The sequence below is a fragment of the Aphelocoma coerulescens genome, chromosome 4A (genome assembly GCF_041296385.1).
Source record: "Aphelocoma coerulescens isolate FSJ_1873_10779 chromosome 4A, UR_Acoe_1.0, whole genome shotgun sequence".
Lineage (NCBI taxonomy): Eukaryota > Metazoa > Chordata > Aves > Passeriformes > Corvidae > Aphelocoma > Aphelocoma coerulescens.
Genome location: NC_091018.1, coordinates 14748905 through 14772052, shown reverse-complemented (window position 1 = coordinate 14772052; position 23148 = coordinate 14748905). Strand labels below are relative to the sequence as shown.

The following is a 23148-nucleotide window of genomic DNA, read 5'->3' as shown; positions in this document are numbered from 1 at the left end:
AGGGCAGGTTTCTTTTCCCTAAGATTTGTGAATTTGCAACTCCATCATTTCTTGTAGATGAAGATATTTATATAATTGTATTTTGAAAACATATTCATTTTTATGAATGAGTGGCAATCCTTCAAAAGAACAAAGCCCACAATGCCTTAGACTTAGAAGAATAAACAAAAATTAAGAAGTTTAGCTGTTACTAACTCTTTCTGGAATTTAAAACATCTGTGATTAGGAAGTTTGAAAGTCTGTTTAGATAGATAGCTAAGAATTTGTTTTGTTTTGCTTTGTTTAGAAAGTATGCTAGTTATTTCAGATGTTCGGCCTATAAAGAATGTAAAACAATTTAATTGTCTCAGGTCTGAATTTAATCCGAGTCACTGGCAGAAGGTCACTAAATTCAGTCCAGGGTTTCATTCAGATTTGCCATTTAGACCTAAAAAATGTTACCATAAAAATGTTGGCATGTTTGTTATGCAGGGAGTATAATGTCTTAATTGAAATGCAACCAGAAACTATTTTAAAAACTTCTATTACAGTTCACATGACAGACAGTATTTTGTAGCTTTAACATCTGTTTTAATGCCAACACATGAGATTTAGCCTTTGTCTGACTATAACTCTTTTGATTTCAGTGAAGTTGCACACATTTAAATCCTGATTGAATTTGTCTCACATGATTGGGTTTTTAATTGTATGATTTAATTTTCTTTATCTCCAACCCAGTGTTGTAGTGTGGAGCTTCAGCGCATGTCAGAATATGGTCAATAATGGATCCTTTCTTCTTCCTTTTCTATTTTCACAGTTACAGGGATCCATTAAAAGAAAACTGGAAGATGATAGCTCTCCTGCCTCCAGTGGCGTGCCTGATGTCATTTTCCCAAATGACAGTAAAAGACTTTGTCTTGACGATGTAAACCTTGCCATGGGCCAAGGTGCCAATCCCAGTGTGGCATGTCCAGAAATGCAAAGTTCCCCGTTCTCCACCGGTCACAGCACTTCTTCCCTGGGAGTCACAGGGCACCCAGTGCTCCTTGAAAACAATCACATGAATGGTGGTGGCATTGGCTCGCCGTTCTCAGTGCCACCCAACACAGAAATAAACCAGAAGGGGTCAATAGGAGGGCAAGCCAACAACATTGTCCACTATGATGAGAAAGGAAACAGCTTACAGTCTGTGGACCAAGAGCTGCAAGATCTATTGGAAGAGCTCACCAAAATGCCTGATCCTTCTCCCAATGACCTGGATCTGGAGAAGATTTTGTGCAGCAAGGCTGAAGATCCACTTGGTCTGAGTCATTCCCAACCAAACATAAGTACCACTCCAAAGTCCTCCCCGCAGACTTCCCACTTGGAGAACCATGTTGCTAACAAAGATTTTTCTCCAGGCTGCAATCCAACCAGTGGAGGATCCCCTCAGATGAGACCATCATCTGCTGGAGCTAACTTCCAGGTTCCTCCTTCAAACAAACCTAGTGCATCACCCATCTCTACAGCAGCTCAGAGCAAGAACCAGCCACCACCGATGCTCCCAGTACCCCTGCCCAACATGCCTGGCTCCAACTGGCACGCTCAGCAGCTAAAGCAGCTGGCAGCCAGCAAGCAGGTGTCTGGTACCAAGCAACAAGTACAGGCTCCCAGCTGGCCAACTATGTCGCCTCCCGGTCTCTCTCCGCCTTACAGGGCAGGATCATCCCCACACCATCAACCTTTCAGTCCTCAAAATGTTATGGTATCTGGCATGCCTGCTAATAATTTACCAGGAAACAACATTCAGAGTCCTCAAAACACTCTGCTTTCAAGCATGACTTCCAGCAGCACCCCATCCAATGGCCCCTCTCCCCCTTATGGCTCTGAGAAGCTCTCCAGTCCAGCTCTGAGCCAGCAGCCCTTCAGCCCGCAGAGCTCCATGCTGCCCGCTCTGACAGCAGCCAGCTTGCCAGCCAACAGCATTAAAAGCCCACAGAACAACTTGGTTGCCAGCATGGCCTCCACAAATACTGGACCTTCTCCACCGTACAGGCCAGAAAAGCTGTCAAGCCCCGCTCTGCATCAGCAGCCCTTCAGTCCTCAAGGTACATTAATCTCTAACATCACTCCCACCAGCAACCCCACAAGTATGCAGAACTCGCTTTTTAAATCAATGACTACAAACCAGACCAAAAATATGAACATAATTATGCAACAGCCATCCAGTAGCTTACAGCCAGGTCTGGTGAATGAGAGCCCTGTTAGCCAAGACCAGTTTTCTTTCAATAACACCAAACCACTGTCTCACTTTGCCTCAGAGTCAGCTACTCAAAAGATGTCCCCTCTGACAGCAGGACAAGGACAGCAGTCCCTCATTCACTATCTCCAGCAGCAGCAGCAGCAGCAGCAGCAGCAGTCTCCAGCCACGCAGCAGTCCCAGCAGACCAACAACAGCCAGTTTCTCCAGCAGCAGTTCCGACAGCTGATGCAGCCACATCGGATGCAGAGACAGATGCAGGCTGCCACACTGCCAGCTCAAAGCAGACAGGTGAGAACCTCTCTTCTGTCTTACACAGATTATGTGAAAATACTGAGTCATTTATTTTCTTATTTTGCTTTTCCATTTGTGTTTCAAATGCGACGTCACTAAATTTGTGAGGTGTGCACAGTGCATACATGGACAAGGCAATAACAACCTCTGGTGTGATCAGAGTAACTTTATTTCTTTCTTCAACTAAAAATGTACCATCATTCCACCATGCGGTGCCTATTTTAGCCTGGTGGAGAACTTTGTGCTATTTTAAAATAATTTTTTTTGCATGTATAGGTGATAGTCTTTTTTAGCTTATATTATAAGCTCCAGAGATACTCTCGTTGCATGTTTCATGTCATCCTTTCAGAAGGAATATCTTCTTTTTATCTTAATGCCCTTCAACAAATTCATGTCTGTGTTATGCTTCTAAGGCTAGAAAAGATCAGGTGGGGTGAGAAGTGAAGTTAAAATGTGTCCTTCATGGACAGCAGGTCAAACAGTACAACTTCTGAATAGCAAAGAGGCAGACTTGAAATACCTGTTACTAGCATTTGCCAGAAGCCATTCCCTGCTTTGGATGAGGGCCATTCCCCACCCATGGTGATCTTCGATACCAATCGAGCTGGTAAATGCAAAAATGCAGCTGGCAAAAGTGAGGCACAGCCCTGGCTTCCGTCCAGCGACCTTCTCCCTGAGACTCAGTGAGAGGTGTGAATCTCCTACTACCCCAGCTCAGAGAGATGTACTGTGAACAGGGTCCTTGGAGCAGGGGAGGACTCGGGGACTGGGTCTGAGAGCAGCCTGACTCTGAGGAATCAACATCTGTCTTTTTGTTCGGCAGAATAGTTGGAAACACTGCATCTCACCACCAAACCAAGGGCTTTGTTAGGCTGAACCAGCTCTTTGTAAGCAGACTCCTCCAAGCTGCTTAGCTGTGCACACAGTCACTCCATCAGCAACTTGGGAAGGACTGAGAGAGACACTTCTCTCCCAGCAAAGCAGAGACTGATCTCTAAAATTCTACTGGGATCTGCTTGAGAGCTGAGGTGTGGAATGCACTCCAGAGCCAGATCTTCTTTGCTCTTCTTCCCTGCAAAGGGACTGGTTCTTACGGAGGGGGATTTCATCAATCTTGGTGTAACGCTGGTGTAACAAATATCATCATGTCCTATGATAGCAATGAGAAACAGGGGATAGTTACCAAATATCAGCTTCTGAGTGGTATGTCAGTGAGGTGCATTGCCACTGTGACACTTTAGGATCAGCTGGCTCTTTTCCAAGTTGTGCACACTCCATTCTCCCTTACTTCATGCAGTAGCTTAAAACAGGCTGCAGGGAAGGACTGGTGACTCGCTGAATTTGCTTACGCAAGTGTAGAACAGGAACAGTGGGGCACATCTAGTGGTCTTTAAAGGGTTACCACTGCAAGGCCCCTTATTCAACAAAGACCTAGAGCAGTTTGTTGCTTCAAGCACATGAGAACTCTGCTTGTGTTCAGTGGGACCCAGACTGAAGAGTAGAGAGTCTTGCTGGCTTGGGATCCAGGCCTGTGGAGAGACACACAGTTGAAAGGAAGCAAAGTGCAGCAGCTCCACGAATTACTGCCCACCAGATGTTTTACTCTGGAGGCAGGTGTGGGTGAAGAATACATTCATGGTGTTTTCCTGCATCTTGGATGAGGACTAAAATGTTGTTAACAGCAGTGACATGATCACCTTTGATCGTATGTCCATAACCTTTGAGCATTTTGGTTTTTTGGCTTCACCGCTGAATCTGTGAAGTTGTAACGTCCTTGTTGGATTCCTGAGGTTTCCTATGCCCCAGTTTTCCCTGCTTTGCATTTTTGTCTTATACCTCTGAATGCCTTGCATCACTGATTAGCCACAAAAAAAAAAAAAAAAACCTCCTGAAGTGAGTGTCTAATTGGCTGAAATATTCCTTCTTCAAGCAACTTTCCTGGTGCTCTGCCTGTGCTGCATTTTCAGCTGATTCTCACTGTCGGAGAGAGAGTTATTATAATCTTGCTGCTATCAGTAAAGATCAAGGACAGTTAAGACAATGATTACAGGTGATGAGCATTTAACATTTCCAGACTAGTTAGGTAAGCTTAGGGTGCCTCCCTCATTTTACAGGGAAGACTTATTACAATAATTACACACCAGATGACAGTGCTTCAGTTTTACAGTCTGTTGAGCTGCTGAACAAAGATGGTGGATGTTCAGGATTGGAGCATTTTGTAAAGTTTTGGTAACTTTACTGCAAATCTCATAGAAGAAAATGGATCCTGAGTGCTGAATTAAAAGATTACGTGGGAAATTTATTCTATGTAGGAATACTTGAGTCTGAGATACTTACTACCTTTCTTGGAATCTAGCATGGAGATCTGTTATTGTCTGCAATAGATTTCTTATTTACATTGAGAGATTGATACTGAATTTTTGAGCCCACCTGCTCCATACCAATTTTACTCCATTAAAGTGAAGTAGCCCCAGTGACTGTGGTTTTGATTTCCAGCAGTGTATCCAGAGCTGAATTTGAGCTTTGCAAAATTTCAGTGCCAATTCTCTCCTGAGGCAGGTGATGAATAGGACTTTTCAAGCATAGAGCAGCTGTTTCATTAAAAGGCACGATGTTAAAGATTCAGAAGACGGGAGAAAACCTCTGCATCTCAAAAATAGTAAAGTTCTGGTGGAAAATTGCCCTTTTTTAGCCTCATTCACAGAAATTTGTTCCGAGAAAAATTACAGCATTCCCTGAAATGTTGTTTAGTGCTTAAAAGTCATCCCCTTACTTAGTGTGTGTGTTTGCAAATGTGACTAAAATTTATAAAAAGAAGGCATAGTACTCTCTTCTTTGGAGCAAGAGGTGCAGCTTTGTACAGAAGAAGAATGTGGATGGTGGCCAGTTGGAGGGAGAACAATAAACCATGAAATTTGATCCTTGTAGCAGGCACAGCAACATGGGGAAGAGAGCAGCAGCCACAGACCCAGAGTGAGCATTTTGCTGTTGTTTTAATGTGTATTAAAGCAAACACTCTGCATTCCAAAAGCGGGGTTACTGCTGGTGCCTCACAGCTCTACCATTTTTGTAGTTAGTGATGTATCTTTTAATTGTAATCAGTCTGCATCCCAGATCCTGTCTTGCCTGGACAACTGCTGAATCTGATAGGGGCTAATCTCCCCCCATCTGAAGCACTATGTCTTTATTGTTGAGCATTGATGGGTATTGATTGAGGCGCTGACAGTTTGCATTGTGTGATAGTGCAAAGCCTGGTGGGGCTAACGCTGCTCTCTGGCTATGGGCAGGATTTGGTTTTATTCCTGTGGGGCTGATGCCTGTGAGTGAAATTATACTCAAAGGTCTGGACTCGTAAATCCCCGATATAAAGATGGTAGTAAATGCCAGAGTCAAAGATAGTCTCCAGAACTATCACACACTATTTTCAGGGGTAAAGCTTCACCACTTGACTTTATTGGCTGTTTCTGGGCACATGAAAAGCTGCATTTGCCCAGGCAGGTTGAATAGTTGGGCATCTCCCTGATTTTCATGTCTGAATAGAGTTTGTACTTGCAGATTTCCTATTCTGGAATGTCAGATACACTGGGCCAAATTCTGCCTTCAGCAATGCTGATAATACAACACCCCACTTCCAGAAGAGCTCTTCTGTCAGTCCCTGAAGTGTAAGAACAGAGGCCTTTGTGCAGGGGAAGGAGGGATCCCCTCCTCCCTAAAGGTGGGAAAACCAGCCAGTGATATTCACAGTTTAAGTCAGGCTGAACTACAATAAACCCTTTGGGTGGCTGTTCCTTTTCCAAGCCCAAGATGATCTGAGTTAAAAACCTGGGAGTCTCGGGGAGGAGGGCAGCATTTCCCACTGACTGCTCTGTGCCTGAAACGCTGAGAACCAACACACAGCTGAAAAGGTTGTTTTGTTGGGGGGATGTAGGTGATAAACAGCCATTGTTTGGGTGAGACACGCTGTGTCTCTGAGCTCCACTTGCACCCTAGGAACCAAATGTGCTATTCTTAGAGCTCTGCATTCCTGCTGACATCTAGAGAGTTGTACACTGGATTGTCAGTGAAGGGTATATTTGTTTCATCTCCATTGCCAAAAATACTGATACAGAAAAAATTACAAGAGAAGAGAGAGAGAAAACTAATATTATTTGCAGTAAAAGTGGCTGTATTTTTACTGCATATGGACTACATATGAGATGGTGAAGGGCATGCTGAAGACCAAAATACCCTTTGAAAAGCAAAGTATTTCTTTAACTGTGGTAAAAGCAGCAACACATTATCTGAGTTGGAAGAATAAACTGTAGGTTGCAGAGAAACACCAAAACTTCTGAGCTAGATTAAATGTACTTTTAAAAAAAAAGTTTAAAAATCTTCTTTCAGAGCATATGCCTTCTAAATATAGAAACAAAACTGAAGAAGAAATGCACTGTTATAAAGAGCAAACTGACCCAGAGGTTAGATGTCAAAGGTTAAATAACTATAATGGAATACAAAATACAGCTTTTATTAATATAAACAGAAATGGTAATGCCATGGACTGATTTCTGGGTGCCATGTATTATGGGAAGTTATTTCTGCCTGTGAAAAGTCAGTGCACTGTGATTGTTAGGTGATACTGTTCTGACTCAGCAGCACTTTATAAGCTCTGATGCAGGTTGATGAAGCGTTTGGAAAAGCAGAGAACACAGCCTGCATCATCTGAGTACATACAGTCCTCCTGCAAGTACAGGGGAAAAATCATGTTTTATTTGGGATTTCCGAGATGTCACAAGGCATCTTCCTAATACATAAAACAATTAGAGTATCATGCATTATTAATGAAACCAAAAGTACTGGCCAGATTTCATCTGCAGTTTCAATCTCCTACCCTTTTTCTTCAGGTGTCAAACTTATTTTTAAAGCCACTTTGAAAGAAGTTCTGCTGGTATCCTCTCCTCTCCTCTCCTCTCCTCTCCTCTCCTCTCCTCTCCTCTCCTCTCCTCTCCTCTCCTCTCCTCTCCTCTCCTCTCCTCTCCTCTCCTCTCCTCTCCTCTCCTCTCCTCTCCTCTCCTCTCCTCTCCTCTCCTCTCCTCTCCTCTCCTCTCCTCTCCTCTCCTCTCCTCTCCTCTCCTCTCCTCTCCTCTCCTCTCCTCTCCTCTCCTCTCCTCTCCTCTCCTCTCCTCTCCTCTCCTCTCCTCTCCTCTCCTCTCCTCTCCTCTTTCCCTTTTCTTTTTTCTTGGGAACCAAGTTTTTTAAATACTACTTTTTTTTTTTTTTTCCTTTTACTAATGCTGTGGAGGAGAAAACCAGATTTGATTTCAAAGGGCAGTGGTAGCACAATACCAAAGCAAAGCCTTTGAGGGATGGAGAGCTTTTGAAGGCAAAGCAACAAGCCCTTCAGCTAATTAAGTGCCTTTGAATAGGGGAATAAAGGAAGCTGGTGATGAATCTGGATTACAGAGAGCAGTAAGGCTGAGCCTGGAGTTTGACCTCTCCCCAGATGTAAAAACATCTTCTTGAATGGTCATTTCTGAATTTATATTTATCTGTGCATTTGCAAGTGAGTTGATATTTTTTTCAAACTTGGAGATTCTCTGTTCTCTTCTCAAGAGAGCCTGAGAGGAGCTTGACTGAAGCTATCAACTATCATCTTCTCCCTTTCCTCCCCTGTGAATAAATAATGTCAGAAAAGTTTTGGAAAGCAAGAAGTAAACTTGTGGAATGAAATGGGGTGTTTGGCCTCAACATGTCAACAGTAATACAGCATTTTCAGAAGAGCAGTAATCAAGATTAAAAAACCTTAATTCACATCTGATCTTCTGAGCCCATTGCTCTTTTGCAGTTTCTTTAAATCACATGTGTTGTCTTCTTGTGTTACATTTCAGGTATTTCAAAGCATTCCCCTGTTGTAGTGGAGTCCTTGTAGCCATGTCTTAACCTTCCCACTTCTCTGGCTTGCACAGTTAAGATGTTTATAGGCACTAATGTTTCCAACAGCTCTGCCTAATGCACTCATAATTCCTTCCAGTTTAGCTCTCTGTTGTGCTGAAAGCACTCTTGGACACCACACAGCACATCATTAGGGGAAGCAATCTGCAGAGGAGAAGCTTGTAAATAGACCAAATCCTTCTAAACACCATGTGGGGAGCATCCTCCCCCACTCTCACCATCGCCCACCTTTTGGATCTGAAATGAATGTGGACACTGCACAAAAGCTGCAGCACTTTCCTCGATCCAGACGGGTCTTTCCCTTGGTTATGACCTGTTTAATAAAATGGAAGATGTTCTGCCAGCAACTGAGCATTTAGGACGCAGACAACTCTATGGGAATCTCACACTGGACAAATTAAAATCCAATTGGAAAGAAAAAACAGGCTCAGGAGGTACTGTAAACACCAGTGATGGGTGCTGGAGGCGTTCAGGGAAGTCTTTCTCTTCGTTATGTGCAGGACGATGAAGCAATGCATGCAGGGCTGAGGGAGGGCTGTCCAGGGCTTTGGTGGAGAAAGAGGAAGTAGTGCTCATGTGCTGTGAACATGTAGAAGGAAATGTGACTTACCCCAGAGAAATTTAGGGCAAGGTGCTGCATTTCAGCCTGACAGGCTGCTTGCAATGTTTCAAGACAGGGGCTGTGTGTCAGGGCTGTGTCCCTGCTCCAGTCCAGGCACAGCCGCAGAGGCGTGGGTGGGCGGAGGGGGGAGAGCCATGGCACGGAGATTCTGTGTGACCTCTGAAAACCCCTTGCTTTTGTGGTTTTCAGCTCTAAGCAACAGACAATTGCTTCCTTCTGCTCTATAGTACAGGGAGGGAGACAGCCTCATCTCCCAAAGGTGTAAGGAAAATGGTACTATCGTGCTGAAAAATGTCTGATTCACCAGTTGTACCCAAACCCCTCTGACCCTCCCAGCCCAGGTGGGCAGTTCCTCTCAGGTTTTCCAGGCAGCTTGGTAGCAGTTCACAAGTGTTCTGGGCTAACCATTGGCTGAATCAGGCCCCAGCTGCAGATTTTCTTGCCTTTATTTTTTCCCCCACATAACCCATTTTGCTTTATTATCACAGATTAGAAAAGCAAGAAATCCATATGCAAAAATCTTTAATTAAAAGCAGTTGAGGAAAAGGTTATGAACATACGTATTTTCCTAACTGTGCCCTTAGATACAATGAAGTTTTAAACATCCTGGGAATCTTGGGAAGGACTTGACAACCTTCTCACTGCTTGGCTTCAGGATGAACGCCGTAACTTCCTTCTGTGTATCGTTCTTAAAAATAACAATTTGTAGAGTGGTTAGTGATGGGTAAGGTACATCCTCACTTACAAGGCAGCACCCATAATTCTTACATTGCAAAGGTGTGTCCATGGCCCAGCGTGCTGAGGAATGACTACAAGGAAATGATCGTGTTGTACGCCCAACTCATTTCAATTGTGCTGTAAATCCCCGTTCCTATCAGAATATCTTCATTCAATTTTCCCCACCTTTTTGGAAGGTAGGGTTGTACATTGTTTGTATTTTCTGTCTCCTTCTTGGTAAATGACAGTTTGGGAAGCTTGTGTTGAACTAAAAGCAGCCTGGCTTTTGGAAAATGTGCTCACTTCCCTAAAACCATGCCCTCCTCACTACCTAAAATTTGATGCCTAAATTAATAAATAATTTTAATACTTTCCACAGTGATACTGTTAGAGCATGGCATCTACCCTTGATTTTCGGGGTGCTTTCTACCTCATATTGTCGTGCTATGGTCTAGAATTGTATCAGTACTTCACAAGGCAAAAATATGTCGAGGACCAAAGTCCAGTTTAATAAACAGAATAAAGGCAAACAAGTGAGTAGGAGAGTCCCTGGGATGCTGTTAATGCCGTGCCTGGCTCCGGCCGGCGCTCCGGCAGGGCGGGGTGACGGGAGCAGCCCCTTCGCCTTCCTGCTCTGCTCCTCCGCCGTTCCTGCCCGGCTGCAGCGAGCGCTGCACACCAGCTCAAAGTACAAACATGTTTTGTTTCAGATGCAATACCTAGAAATAACTTTCCTGGTAAAATGAACTCAAGTCTCTCTTTTTTTTTTTTTTTTTTTTTTTTTTTTTTTTTTTCCCTTTGGGCATTTTGGAGAAATTTCAGTGTGTGGGTGGGGGAAAACAAAGCCGTGGCTGTAAACAGGAACTGATATTGTCTGTGGGACTGAATGGGGAGAGAAACTGAACTGGCCTCGGTGATTCTGTCATACATCTGTGAGTCTGGAAACACTGGGATGATTCACAGTTTGCTGATTAATACAGGAGCAAGCAAAATGGTGTGAATTAACGGCCATTACAGAGCTGCACTGGATGGCAAATATCCCCCCAGAACAAATGATGTTTCATGAAGATTGCTTAGAGGAAGAGGTAATGGGTCTTAAATACAAATTAGAAGCAGTCCCAATCAAAGCTGTTAACATTAAGGTTTGAAAGCCAAACACTATTATGAGCTGTTTTCAAAAACTGTACATTTAGGAAGCCTATCAGTCTGCCCTGTTGGCTGTGTAATATTTCTGTCTCAAGCACTTTGGATATTTCAAGCAGCCAGCACTAATAATTGATAGAAATCCACAACCAGGAATGCAGCAGCTCTTCTTAGGGCTTTGAAGGCTAATCACTCTATTACATGTTTTAAAGTTAAATTTTTTATAGCTCATATAAAGGCAAATATCATCCTTATCGGTACATAATTCTGGAAAGCACTACCATTAACAAGAAGTAATCCTGCATTACAATTTAACCCTTTGCATATAGGAACGTTAAAGGAAGAAGGTAGTAAATGCATCACGTCAGTATAAATAATATTCTCTGTATAACCAGCAAAATGATTTAACATTTGTCATTGAAGTAATGAAAACGCGATTCCTTGGATCAGTGTCAGGCAGATGCAGATGTGAATGCAGGTTATGGACAAGCTGTGCTGAGCTATTTTTCCCCATTACAGAATTGATGAGAGACCCACAAGGAGGGTAAGCCCTTTAATGTAGCCAAAATAGTGTGATATCCTGGCCTAAGATGTTACATTAACAGCTTGATCTTGTAAAGATTCAAACACACACGCCTAAATTTACGCAGTGGGAGGTCATTCCAGGACAACTGCAGGATTATTTCTGAGAGCAGAGTGAATCATGTATGTATTTAGGCTTTGTATGCTCAAGAAAGACCAAAGGTGGAGCAGAAGGATGCAGCAAGGGGCCCAGCAGTCATTGGCAATGGTATATTAGTGCTGCAGCAAAAAAAAGGGAGGGAGTTGGAAGCTTTGATGCACTTGTTCCTGCCTCAGCTCAAGTTTACATCTGAATTATTTTTGGCTTTTCTGGTGATTTTGTTGTTGTTGTTGTTACTGGGGTTTTTTCCCTCTAGGGGTTAGTACCAGCATTTCACAAACTTGCCAAACTTAGAATAAATTCATGTTTTAATCAGTCCAGGGGTTATTTGAAGTCCTCTTGTGTTTGATTTTTAAAGTCATCGATTGCAGAAGGAAAATTTGCCCCTTGTAGGAAGAAAAGCTGCCCCATCCTCTCAGGCACAGCAATAAAACAAGCATATGGGGAAAAAAAATCTCTAACAAAACACTTTTCCCCTCTCCTTTGTGATTAGCAGTCTGCTAATGTTAATGTGTTTCTTCCATTTCCAGCAAGATGAGGACGTACTACCCTGGAATATCAGTAGTATGTATCCCTGTCATAAACAAATCAATTTCTCTTAGTGCTTAAATACTCAGGGCTTTTGAAAGCTTCTCTTTGCATAATAAATATGTTTAATATTTCCTTTACTCTCTGTCACTGTTAAGAATAAACAGTTACTGCACTGGGTTGAAGGGTAGTTTACAGGGCACTCGTACTCGGGCAGTCTGTTTTCTCTCCCCGTTGTTTCGAAGGCTGTGTTTAAGCAATGAATGAACAATCTATGAGCAGTATTTTTTTGTTTCGTACAATCCCCTTTTTCTCCTCCTTTCCAGCTCAGTCAGCACACTTTCTGCAGTGGCACTTTACTTTTCTACATGGAACTGTGTTTAGCAGCATAGCTGCATGATGAGGATGAGGTACTTTTTTCTCCTTTGCCTTCTCTCCCAAGAGATGCCCTGTGACTTCCTCTATTAGTCCATTAATCGCCGTAGCTCAAAATTCAGTCTGATCAAAGGAGCAGAACGAGGTTGAAAAGTGCAGATTCTAGCAATTGACTTGACTGTTTAGATTCCCTGCTGAGCTCATTTAGAGCTGGAATTAAGCTATTCCTGCTGTATTTTTCGTCCTCGGCTCGGCACTAGCGCAGTGCTGAGGGCTGCACCGGGGAGTGCCGAAGGCAGAGCGGCCACTGACTCCCCCAGCCCGGACCCAGCCCTGCCAGAGCAGCCTCCATGCCCTGTGCCAGCACAACGCCGAGTAATCTTGGCTTGGTTTGAGAAGAAGGTCGGTGCTTAGATTGCTTTAGTTACTTGACTACAGAAAAAGTGGAGAACCAGTTCACTGAAGGAGTAAATCTTGATGATTCTGTTTTTAGTTTAAGCATCAAGTTTCCATCTCTTGCAGACCTTTACTAAGGTTGGGGTGCATGCTATGAGTGGGAAAGCAAGAATGAAAACAAAATGTAAATGGAAAATTTGTAAACAACATGAAGTTTCTTGTAAAAGATTTCTTTATGCTGTAATGACTCACTTCAGGAGTATACTTGGTGTTAATGGCTATTTATACATGCAGTTAGAAACTGGTGCTGTTTTCTCTCATTAATAGTCTTGTTTTTCTTGTTTGCTTAAGGCAAAAATGCAGACTACCCATACCTGTGGTGTTTGCTGCAGATTAACATCTGCTTTTGCAATTCTTACACATCTCAAATTCCTGTTGATGTAACTGGGAGTACAAGCTCTCCAGGAATAGTGTCGGACTCCTGAAGTCATTATTTGTGATTCTACAGTTCCCCAAAGTGTGCTAATATCTCTCAAATAGAGGTAGAGTCATTTGACGTGTAAGTTCTTATCTCATTAAAGTGAATTATTGTTACTGAAATGTGAATGGCATTCTATTATTAGAGAATATTATGTATATAATGGTTTAAGAGTGCTTAAGGTCAGGAAGAACAGAGAAATGCTGATAACATCACCACAGACTGTGTGATGGTCCTGAAATGTGAGTAGATCTTTAACTGAAAAAGGTTTTGCTAGACCTATCAGTGTTTCCCCATAGTTGAGGACTTGGACTAAAATCCCCAACATTTATTTATGTTTCATTTTACTTTTTTTTTCAGGAAATTAAAAATTACTACTAATAAGAACTTTCTCCTAAGAAAAAATTTGGGCATTGAGGGGGGATATGGACAAATCTATTTTGTGCCCAGTCTAGAGTCTGAGCTTTTTCCTACATAGGTGGCATATATCTATATGTCTATAAATTTTTAGAAAGAACTGTGGCCTTCATGAAGGACCTTATGTGGAATAACGTTAGTAAGGAACTCCTGTCTTTGATGCGTTGCTCCATTCTAGATTGACACAATATATAAAGTTACAGTGCTTTAGTTTATGGAGAGCTAAATAATCATCTTTTATAAAGCATTTATCAGAATGGTGGGCTAAAATCTTGCTTTCTCTATGACTTCTTATTTTTTCTACTTATGATAACAGTATTGAGGCATTTCATAAGATCAAATGCTGTCTAGCTGCATTTAAAATACATATTTTGCATATTTCTGTCTTGATTAAGCCAGGGGGAAGGTATGTACCTGCTGCCTAGATTACTGTCAAACGTAACTGAAGGTAGAGTTGAATTGTACTCTGTTCTCCTAACAGAGCCTATTTGCTCCTCTGACTGGGTACTAAAAGGCTTTTATTGCCCTGCTTCACTAACATTTTCCAAATAAAACATTTTTTGCCAGTTTCTGAAGAAATAGCAGAACAAGTACCACCTTAGACAGACTGGAAGGAGTCCTGTGCCGTGGATTATAAACTGAAACAGTTGGCCAGAATAAGGAATTAAAGTAATCCCTGATATTAGGAACATGAAAATGAGGTGACCTTCTGTACATGTGAGTTTCTAACCCAGCTGCAGCCCAGGCTCCCCTCTATCACTGTTTCTCCACACCTTTCCTGGGCAGAAAACAAAAGCCCAGCCGTTCAGCTGGGAAACTGGAACACATGCTTGCAAATATTACAGACTTTTTAGGCATTGTATTTTTAACAGTAGTTCGTGATTGGAATGACAGGAAGGAAATGAGCAGAAAACATCCTATTCTATCTCTATATAAAATCTTGCTTGTGAAAGATACAGTTACCACAGTAATGATGGGACGCTAATTGATTCATTGTGCTGGGAGACAAGTGCTGAGCCGGGGAGCCAGCGGGGTCATTTTCTTGCTCCAGCTCCACTTTGGTTGTTTGCTGAGGAAGGGCAGGAGAGGGTTATAAAGCTGCTGCCACTACATTCAGTGCATGTTTTTCTCAGAAAAGAAGAGACACCGCCAGCCAAGATCTCTTTCCTTTGGAAATTGTGGCTGGGAAGGGCCCCTTTGGCTCGTCAGACAAAGTGGGCAGTCAGACAGCCCCTTTCCTGAATCCCAGGCAGGCACCAGACGGCTGAAGGAAGAGAGGCACCAGGCTGAATTAGATTGCCTCCTGCTTTGGACAGTACGGCAGGGAGGCAGGCTTAATTGCTTTGCAGCTGTTCATTTTTTCCCCTTCTCCCTCCCCTGCCTCCTCTCCCTCCTCCCAGCTGACTCCGGAGGCAGCCTCTGCTCCAGCCCCTGGAAACCTCCCCAACTTGAGGGCAGAGTATCAGAGGTTTGTGGACTCATTTTTATCAGCCTTGATACTCTTTCCTCAAGCCCAGCAGCAAATGGCAACAGAAAGGAAACAATTAAGGAAAAAATTGGTGTAACCTGGTGGTTTGTTTTTTTCCTGGGTTACTTGGTGGTTTCTGAAAGCTTCTGGGACAGGGCACAGGGCAGCACCAGGCAGGTGGCTCGGGTGGCATCCTATCAGGAGAGGCAGCAGAGTGTCATCCTGGCATCCTATCCGAGCAGACAAACTGGGAGAGCCTTCGAACGAGCCCCCTGTGATGTGGCACTCCCTGCAGCAGGATTTACAAGACATTTGGGGTTTGCTCTCCCGAAGCTGCTGCTCCATTCACGGAGCTCTCCCAGCCTCCTGCCAGGCAGTGTGACTGTCAGCTGGGGCTGGTTTGGTGATGGTAAAAGAGCCTCAACACTGAAATGGTCTTGCCATGACTATTCAAGGCAAAGCTCTTTTGAACCTTGGAGAACTCGCAGAGTTCTCCAGCCCTCAAAAACTACTCAGGCCAGACTTGCAGATTTGCATGTATCTCATAATCCCAAACTGTCTGAACCTCATGTTTGTTCGGGAAACAAAGTTTGTTTCCTTAATTGCTCTCGCTCCCGGATTTAAAAATTTAAAAGGTGTTTCCATGCTGGAGCGATGAGGCTGTGGGCAGCACTGTGCCCACCGGCTCTGCAGAGAGGGGCTCTGCTCACCTGCTACTCAGCCAGCCTTCCCAGCTCTGCTCACCTCCAGCAGCAATGTCAAGCTAACCCAATTTTGCAGCTGGTATTGAGTGCCACAGGCAAGCTTTGAAGATGTCTCTTTAATTCCTGAACTTGTAGAATTTTGTGTATATTTTCCCTCCAGTTCTACTGACTCACGCCATCCTGGGGGGTGGAGACAGTGAGAGAACAGGAAGACTGTAACCCAGGCCTAATTTACTCATCTGGTAAAGCCAGTTGTCAGTGAGCCATTCACCTCTCTGTCCACAAAGGTAGTACCTCCTGTGGGTCTGTTTGGCCTCCTAGGTATAAATGTGGCACCAGGAGTACTTGACTGTGCTAGGCCAATGCACCTCCTGTGCTGGGATGCCCTGTCTGGGTGACAGCATTCCAATGGGAAATGCTGCTGAGCCCACAGCCCGGTGCAGGGCACACAGCTCTGCATTGTTGGGGGCACAGGCTGTGGTGGCCGACTAATCTCTTTATTCTGGACCTGTTTGCTGCTTATTTTTTATGATATCCTTAATAGCCTAAACCAGAATTTGAGGTGGGCACCAGTGCAGGGTTTTGGCACATTTCTTTTAAGGCACAGAACTGAAATGGGGATTGTTGCTAGGGCCACTGGGAAGACTGAGGGTGTCATTTCTGGAAAGGGAGTGTAGCTATGAGATGCCTCGGTGCTCAGAGAGATTTGTGTCTGTAAGAAATGGATTTAGCAATAAGTTACAGTAGCATGGCAGTGACTTTTTTTTTCCCTAATCTGTTCAACATGCAGCTACGATTGCTCTGCCAGTTAGATTTGAATTGAAACCGGCTCCACAAGGTACAAAGGCTCTCGAGCCTCATTGCTGAGGCCGGAAATCCATTGTGGCTCCTGATTAGTGCTGGTGAAATCGGAAACCTTTCTTGGGGCAGATAATGATCTCGCAAATTAAAATATAACCTGTTAATCCTGAATTTTAACAGGATGGTTATGCAACTCCAGGCCAAATCCAGGATGTGTCTTCTCTGTGCACCCCTTGGTCAGAAAGGCTTTGCTGATAGGGAAGGATGGGTTTGCACCCCTGCAGTACCCTCTTTGCAGAGCTCCCCTGCTTTATGCCAGGCCTGTGGCCAGAGGCAGCAGAGGGGTAATGGGGGTGAGACTGAGTAAAGAAATTGGGGTTCACATGTTGAGACCACCACTCTGAACCTCTTGGCTGAAGTACCTTAAGATTGGGCCTCCATTTAATGTTCCTCCCCATGACAGCCAAAGGACAGGTGGTCTGGCTGGGGCTATCCAAGCTTTTCCAGTCCCATAATAATCCCTTTAATTATGGGTAACAAAAGGCTCTGTTTTTTTCCCTATGTTAATAACAAGTTCCAGGGTATAAATAACTGCAATTAAAACAAAATACCTAACGATTTACCATTTGACACCTCTGCAGTCTGCTGGAGCCGTGGCTGTGCAAGGAATTTTTTCTCCTGCCCTGAATGTTTTATAATTGTTCTACAAAGAGCACATGGATGCTCCAGTCATTAAGAAATGCCAACCAAGGTACATTGTGGCACGGGGGAGCAGAGAACAAATAGCTAGGGCTGTGCTGCAGCCGGAGGGAGCGCTCCTTTCGGACCCGCAGCCCTGGTTTGTTTGACTAGTTCTGTATATTGACCTTTGCTTTTTAAGAAAAACACAAACAATCAGGATTGCTTTCTTACAGGACCCATTAACTCTTTCAGAGGCTTCGTGGGGCCTCTTGATGAGAGCTGCACATGTGTGGCCACGTACTGCAGCCTGGAACACCCTCTGCTGTTCTTCTTTCGTTGGGTGTTTGCAGACAGAAGCTGCATGGCTCCTGCTTTGTGCCTTAGGAAGAGGCAGTCTATATGTAAAAATACATGGAAATAGGCCTAGTCACATTTGACAAGGAGATAGGGGCCATGGGGAGAGGGAAATTCACCTCTGCTTTCTGTGGGGAGGCATGGAGTCCCGGGTGTCATTTCCGAGACTGCCTGTGATGTGTTTGATGTGGAGCCTTGCGAACAGAGTTGCTTAAACGTACAAGTGCGCCTAAAAATATAAAAATAAAAGCAGTGCTATTTTAAGACTCGAGAATCAGGGATTATAAATAGCCCGACTGGTGTGTTACTCCTGGCTGGGTGTGTCAGTCCTTAAACATCAGCACAACTGTCACTTCCCTTTGAAGCAGCTTGTCGCTAATGACTGCAGCTGCGGAGCTTCCTCTGCATTCCCGTGTTCTCCCGATAAGCACAGGGCACTGATAAGGTGCTCTCCAGGCTGAGTCCACCACAGCAGCCCTCCAATGGCAGCTTGGGCCTTCGAGCACACACCAGTGGGAGGTGGGTGCAGGCTGGCAGGGAGCTGCAGAGCTGGGATTCAGTGGAGAGAGGCAGCGCTGGTCGGGTACAGCAGGGCTGGTTCTGTTGAGAACAAGCTGTGGAGCTGGGGCTGCTGAACCCCAGAAAAAAAGGCAAGATAGTTGTGAGGTTAAGCTCTGGTTTGAGCCTTGTGAGCTGTGGCTTTAGCGCTCTCCGTTGTCAGTCTTCCTCTGACTGGTTGGGATACATCTCTCTGCCCCCATCATTTAGACTTCTCCTGTGGCCAGTGGAGGAAAAGATGTTTAGAGAGTAATTTCAGCTCACCATAATGTACACCTCCAAGATGTGGTGGATGGACTGCAGTGAGGGAAGCCTGGAAAACACACCAAGGCTTGGCCCTTGGCTGCTGGAGGTGCCTTATTCCCAGTCTGTGGAGGCAACAGCAGCTGTGGTGATCCAATATATAAAAGTAAATTAAGTTGAAAGTCACACAGGTACCTTAAATAGCTGACTTTTGACTTTCTGACTTTCAAAAATCGTTTTCATTTCTGTTTGTTTTTCCGGCGTGGTGGCTGGAAAGAAGCGCCTTTGATGGTGTGTTCCACTGCCTCCACACTGCGGGTGAGAGGTGGGGGGACAGGCTCTTCCTTGGAGGCTGTTTCCAAGAGGAATTCTGGCCGACTCCTGCACCAAGTAATGATATGTTTATTTGCAATATATGGAGCCAGGAGCCGTCTCTGGGTGATAGGGATCTGGAGACTAGTAAACAAAAAAAAGACAAGGTTGGAACTCAAACTGTAAGAAGAGTTGTTTGGGTCTAAAGAAAACAACTATAAACCAAATAATGATTGTGTTCAAAAAGGTCTGGAGTGGTGTATGTCAGGACAAGGTGCAAATGTATCTGCCAAGGCCCTGCACTGGTAAGATGCTAAAATCTGGGTTATTCTCACAGGGAGCTCTGAGCAGCCTGTACCCAGAAGGTGAAGGAAAGGGAGTGTGTTGGCCATGTCTTCTTTTCATAACAAATAGAAATGGGTCAGGAATTTCTCCTAGTGTAGCTGAGTCTTCCCCAGACAGGGGGAGCTTATTTCGTGGTCTCACACTGGAGGAAGGTTTGCAAATAGGCATCAGTAAAAGAAGCAAAATACCCTGATGTCTGAAGGTTTCCAAGAGTTCATGCTGAATTCTTACTCTGTAGCCTGCTTGCGAAACATATGCCTGTGTCCTGACAGGATGATCCGCTAGCACAGACACCAGGTTATTGGTGATAGAGAAGATGATTTCCATCAAAAAATTAACAGGAACAACAGCAGTGACAAATAAAGATCTTAAGGTTCAAACCTGATAAGCTGACAGCTCCATTTCCAAAGCTGGATGTCTTCAACTAACCACCTAGAAACAGTATTTTGGCAATCTGCTGACTGCAGTGGGCACCTGCCTTCACCACACTGGTGACAATCAGGGAGCTTCTGGGGGGCCTGAACATAGATCTGCAGAGTTACAGTTAAGTGCCAGGCCAAAGATTAAAGCCTTTTTCTGAAAGTGAAGTTGTTCGTTCAGTCTGAGAGCAGAGACTTCTCCCATGGCTCTCTGTGGTCAGAGCTGCTCCTGGAGGGCAGTGGAAGGACTGATTTAATGCTCCATGTCTCCTTGCTTTTATGCTGAACTCTAAATCATGCCTGTGTTTGGTGGCAGCTTAGCAGCGAGTGCAGCACAGAGCCTGAGACCCCTGGGGTGCTGCAAGCACCCAGATCTCCTCTGCCCTGGCCTGGGGGGTGTTTGCAGCCGTGGTCTGTGGGTCTGGGAGGATGCACAGCACACACGGACACAGACACATGCAGACAGACACACATATGCACACACATACAAACTCACACACACCGTTACGGTATGAAGAAGTTCAGCTTGCTTTTTGTTCCCTCTCTCCACTCCCCCCCTTCTTCTTTTCTATAATCATTGCAAAACAGGAACAAATGAGTGTGTCACTTTAAACCATGAAACCACTTAGTCCATAAAGACAGATTTGGCGTCTTTGTGCTGGCAGTGACAGGCCAGCGTCACTCCATAGTGATCCCACTGTTCTCCTCGGCCCCGCACCCCACCGCCCTTCCCACCCCCTCTGAGATTTGCTCCGTGTTTGCCTGCCTCTGTTTTTGTGGTTGGTAACCAGCAGAAGAATGGAATGGATTTAATGATTTGTTGGCTGCGGTGCTGGCATGATTAAGTCAATAAAGCTGCAAGCTGAAAACAGTGTAGTTACAGTATATGACTTTAACCTTGTTAATGCATGTTTACGTCCTCCTGCCCAATGTATAGCTGTATATTGCATAAAGAAGATCTGACCAATCTTTAACCCATTAAATAATTCATAAAGTGAGAGCAGACATCAGCTACTTGCGGAGTGGATCAGTAACCATGGGGTCAGCAATAACTTTGGCTTCCTGGACCATATCCAGCATGTTTAAACTCTGGTGATATCACCAGGCGAGCTTCTAACCTTAATCATTTGGATGGGAACAAAGGGAAGTTAACTGTTGACATGCGGTGTCTCCGCTGAAGAAACACTTGTGAGTGCTCTGCAACATCTCTGCCTTGCAGGGAGCGTGGCTGAGCTCCAGCCTGTGAGCCTCTTCTGTAGACTTCCCTCTTTCCTTACAGCAAAAGTGTGGCTGGCCAAATGTTCAAAGGCACGTGTTTCCTAGACTCCTATTATCTTAAGTGACAGATAGACCAAAATCCCACAGAATTTCAGGGAAATGCTGGCCAACATGAGAAGATGGTATTTGGAGGCACTTGGAAGGTTTTCTCATCACGGATAAATTTTGAATAAAAAACATCTGCCATGTAAATGACGGAGAAGGACATATAATGGGGATGGAATGGGGCGAAGACAGGGGTGTGGGAGAGGATGTGGAGTGAAACTGGACCATTCTCCCTGCAGTAAAAGTCACAATAAAATATCAAGCAGGACTTGCAGGAAGATTTTAAGATTTTCACACATAACTACCGCAGCCAGTCTCTTCTCTTTGTAAAGACAAAACATAGGGCTGACTTGTCCCAGCACCCAGCCCTCTTCACACAGCTCCCAGCTGGGCACTGAGGGATTCTCCAGGTGCTGCGATGTCCGCAGCTGTTGCAAGCAGCGTTTTTTGCAGACTTAATGGTCAAGTCACGGGATCATGGGGCATGTGGCTGGGACATGCTGCGCTCCACTGGGCTGTGCAGCCAGGTTAGAGGCCCTGGGGGACCATTACAACTCTGTGTAGTGTTCTGAGATGCAACCAGCTGTGGCCAGACTTGGAGGAGAGATGCAGAAAGGAAAACATGACAATGACTTGTATGTGGAGTGAAACCGGAAAAGTCCTTCCACCTCTTACTGGTGAGCAGAAAGGAAAGCAGCTCTGCCAGGTCTGTGGGGTCATGACCTCAGGGCATGGGAGAGGCACGTTTCAGATGTAAATTCCCCACATTGCCTCATGAAGTTTCCCTCATTCCCCTTTTCTGGGAGGGACTTTAATTCCTTTTGGAGGCAAACAGACACAGGGAGCAATGAAGTTTCTTGCCCATAGTCACATGAAGAATCTGTGTATGACAGAACTGGAAACTGGACCTGGTCATGTGAGTCCAAGTCCATAGGAATGGCTTTGTCCTCTGACTCAGTAACGAAACAAGCTCACTGTTCAAGATCATCTTCTTTAGAGGCTTGGGAGTTCACCTGTCATGATCCCAGCTTCCACGTCTCCTTCTGACAAATTGCATGCTCACAGTCTCATGAGCTCACCCTCCGCTGTGTGTCCAAAGGGACACTTGCTTGTGCGGCTGAACTCCTCAGAGTCCTGAATGCACAGCACAGACCAGGGGTGTTTGCAAACAGACCTCCAGCATGGGCATGTCTTCGTGACTAGGACTGCTGAGGCTGTAGAGACACCCGGTGAAAGCTCTCACGTGGTTGTTTGTGAGGCAGATGGCTGCGTACCGCAGAGCGTATCTCGGAATCCACCACATCCGCTCAGTAATGAATTTTCCAGGTGCCAAAAGATAGGCACCTTGTGTTGGAGATTAGAGCCAGGACCCTCAGTCTGCTGTTGCCAGCATCTGGAGGCAGAGATCAGGGGTGAGACTGACCCCCAGAGCTAATGCTGATTATTCTCAGTCACTCAGTTATTCACTGTTTCTTTTTGGTGGTTCTTTTGAAGATTCTCGATTTAATTTATCCTGCCTTTTTTGTTCTTTTGTTTTGGTTTGTTTTCTTGGTTTGGTTTTTGCTGTAATCCAGAACATCAGTCTCTGCTTCAGAGAAGATGCTCCAGAATTTGTGGCAAGTCATATCTGATCTGAGTAGAAATTCCATGTTCCATTTTCTTTGTTTTTAGCTTGGAACGTTGTGTGATGCGCCTGAAAATCTTTCTTTGCCAGTCTGTTGGTTTCAATGAATGAACCCACATACACCTAGTGATGTTTTATTATCACTCACCCACCATAGGGTATTGTAGCAGCTGGTAATTTTTGTGCATTAACTGCATTTTTTTTCCTGCTTGATAGAAAACAGAGTTGCTCCAAGCATGTGCTAATGCTGAATGGGGGGATCCCAGCTTCTGACCCATAGCTAATATCCTGCAAGTCACATGAAGCTACCGGGGATTCTTGAGCTGGAGTTCGAAATGCCTGTGTTATCAGCAAATAAACACCATTAATTGCTTCTAATATGACATGCAGTGGTTAAATGACAAGATCCTTATTAATATGTGTGTATATTAGCCTTTTCAGTGTGTATGAGGGGGAGTATGAAGTGGTAAAATTATTTAAAATTAGTAGGGAGTATTTACAGGAAGGCATAAAGAACT

At 44.5% G+C, this 23148-nt stretch overlaps 1 protein-coding gene across 7 annotated transcripts in view; it reads left to right on the top strand.

The window, feature by feature from the left end:
* MAMLD1 (mastermind like domain containing 1) overlaps window positions 1–23148 on the top strand; it is a 253349-nt gene that overhangs the window by 218265 nt on the left and 11936 nt on the right. For 5 of the 7 annotated variants that reach the window (XM_069015444.1, XM_069015445.1, XM_069015446.1 and 2 more), the window contains one exon: window positions 797–2509. In XM_069015444.1, coding sequence (XP_068871545.1) covers window positions 917–2509 — 1593 coding nt within the window. In that variant the 5' untranslated portion in view covers window positions 797–916. The remainder of the gene's footprint in view (window positions 1–796; window positions 2510–23148) is intronic. The other 2 variants (XM_069015449.1, XM_069015448.1) reach the window with 2 other exon arrangements.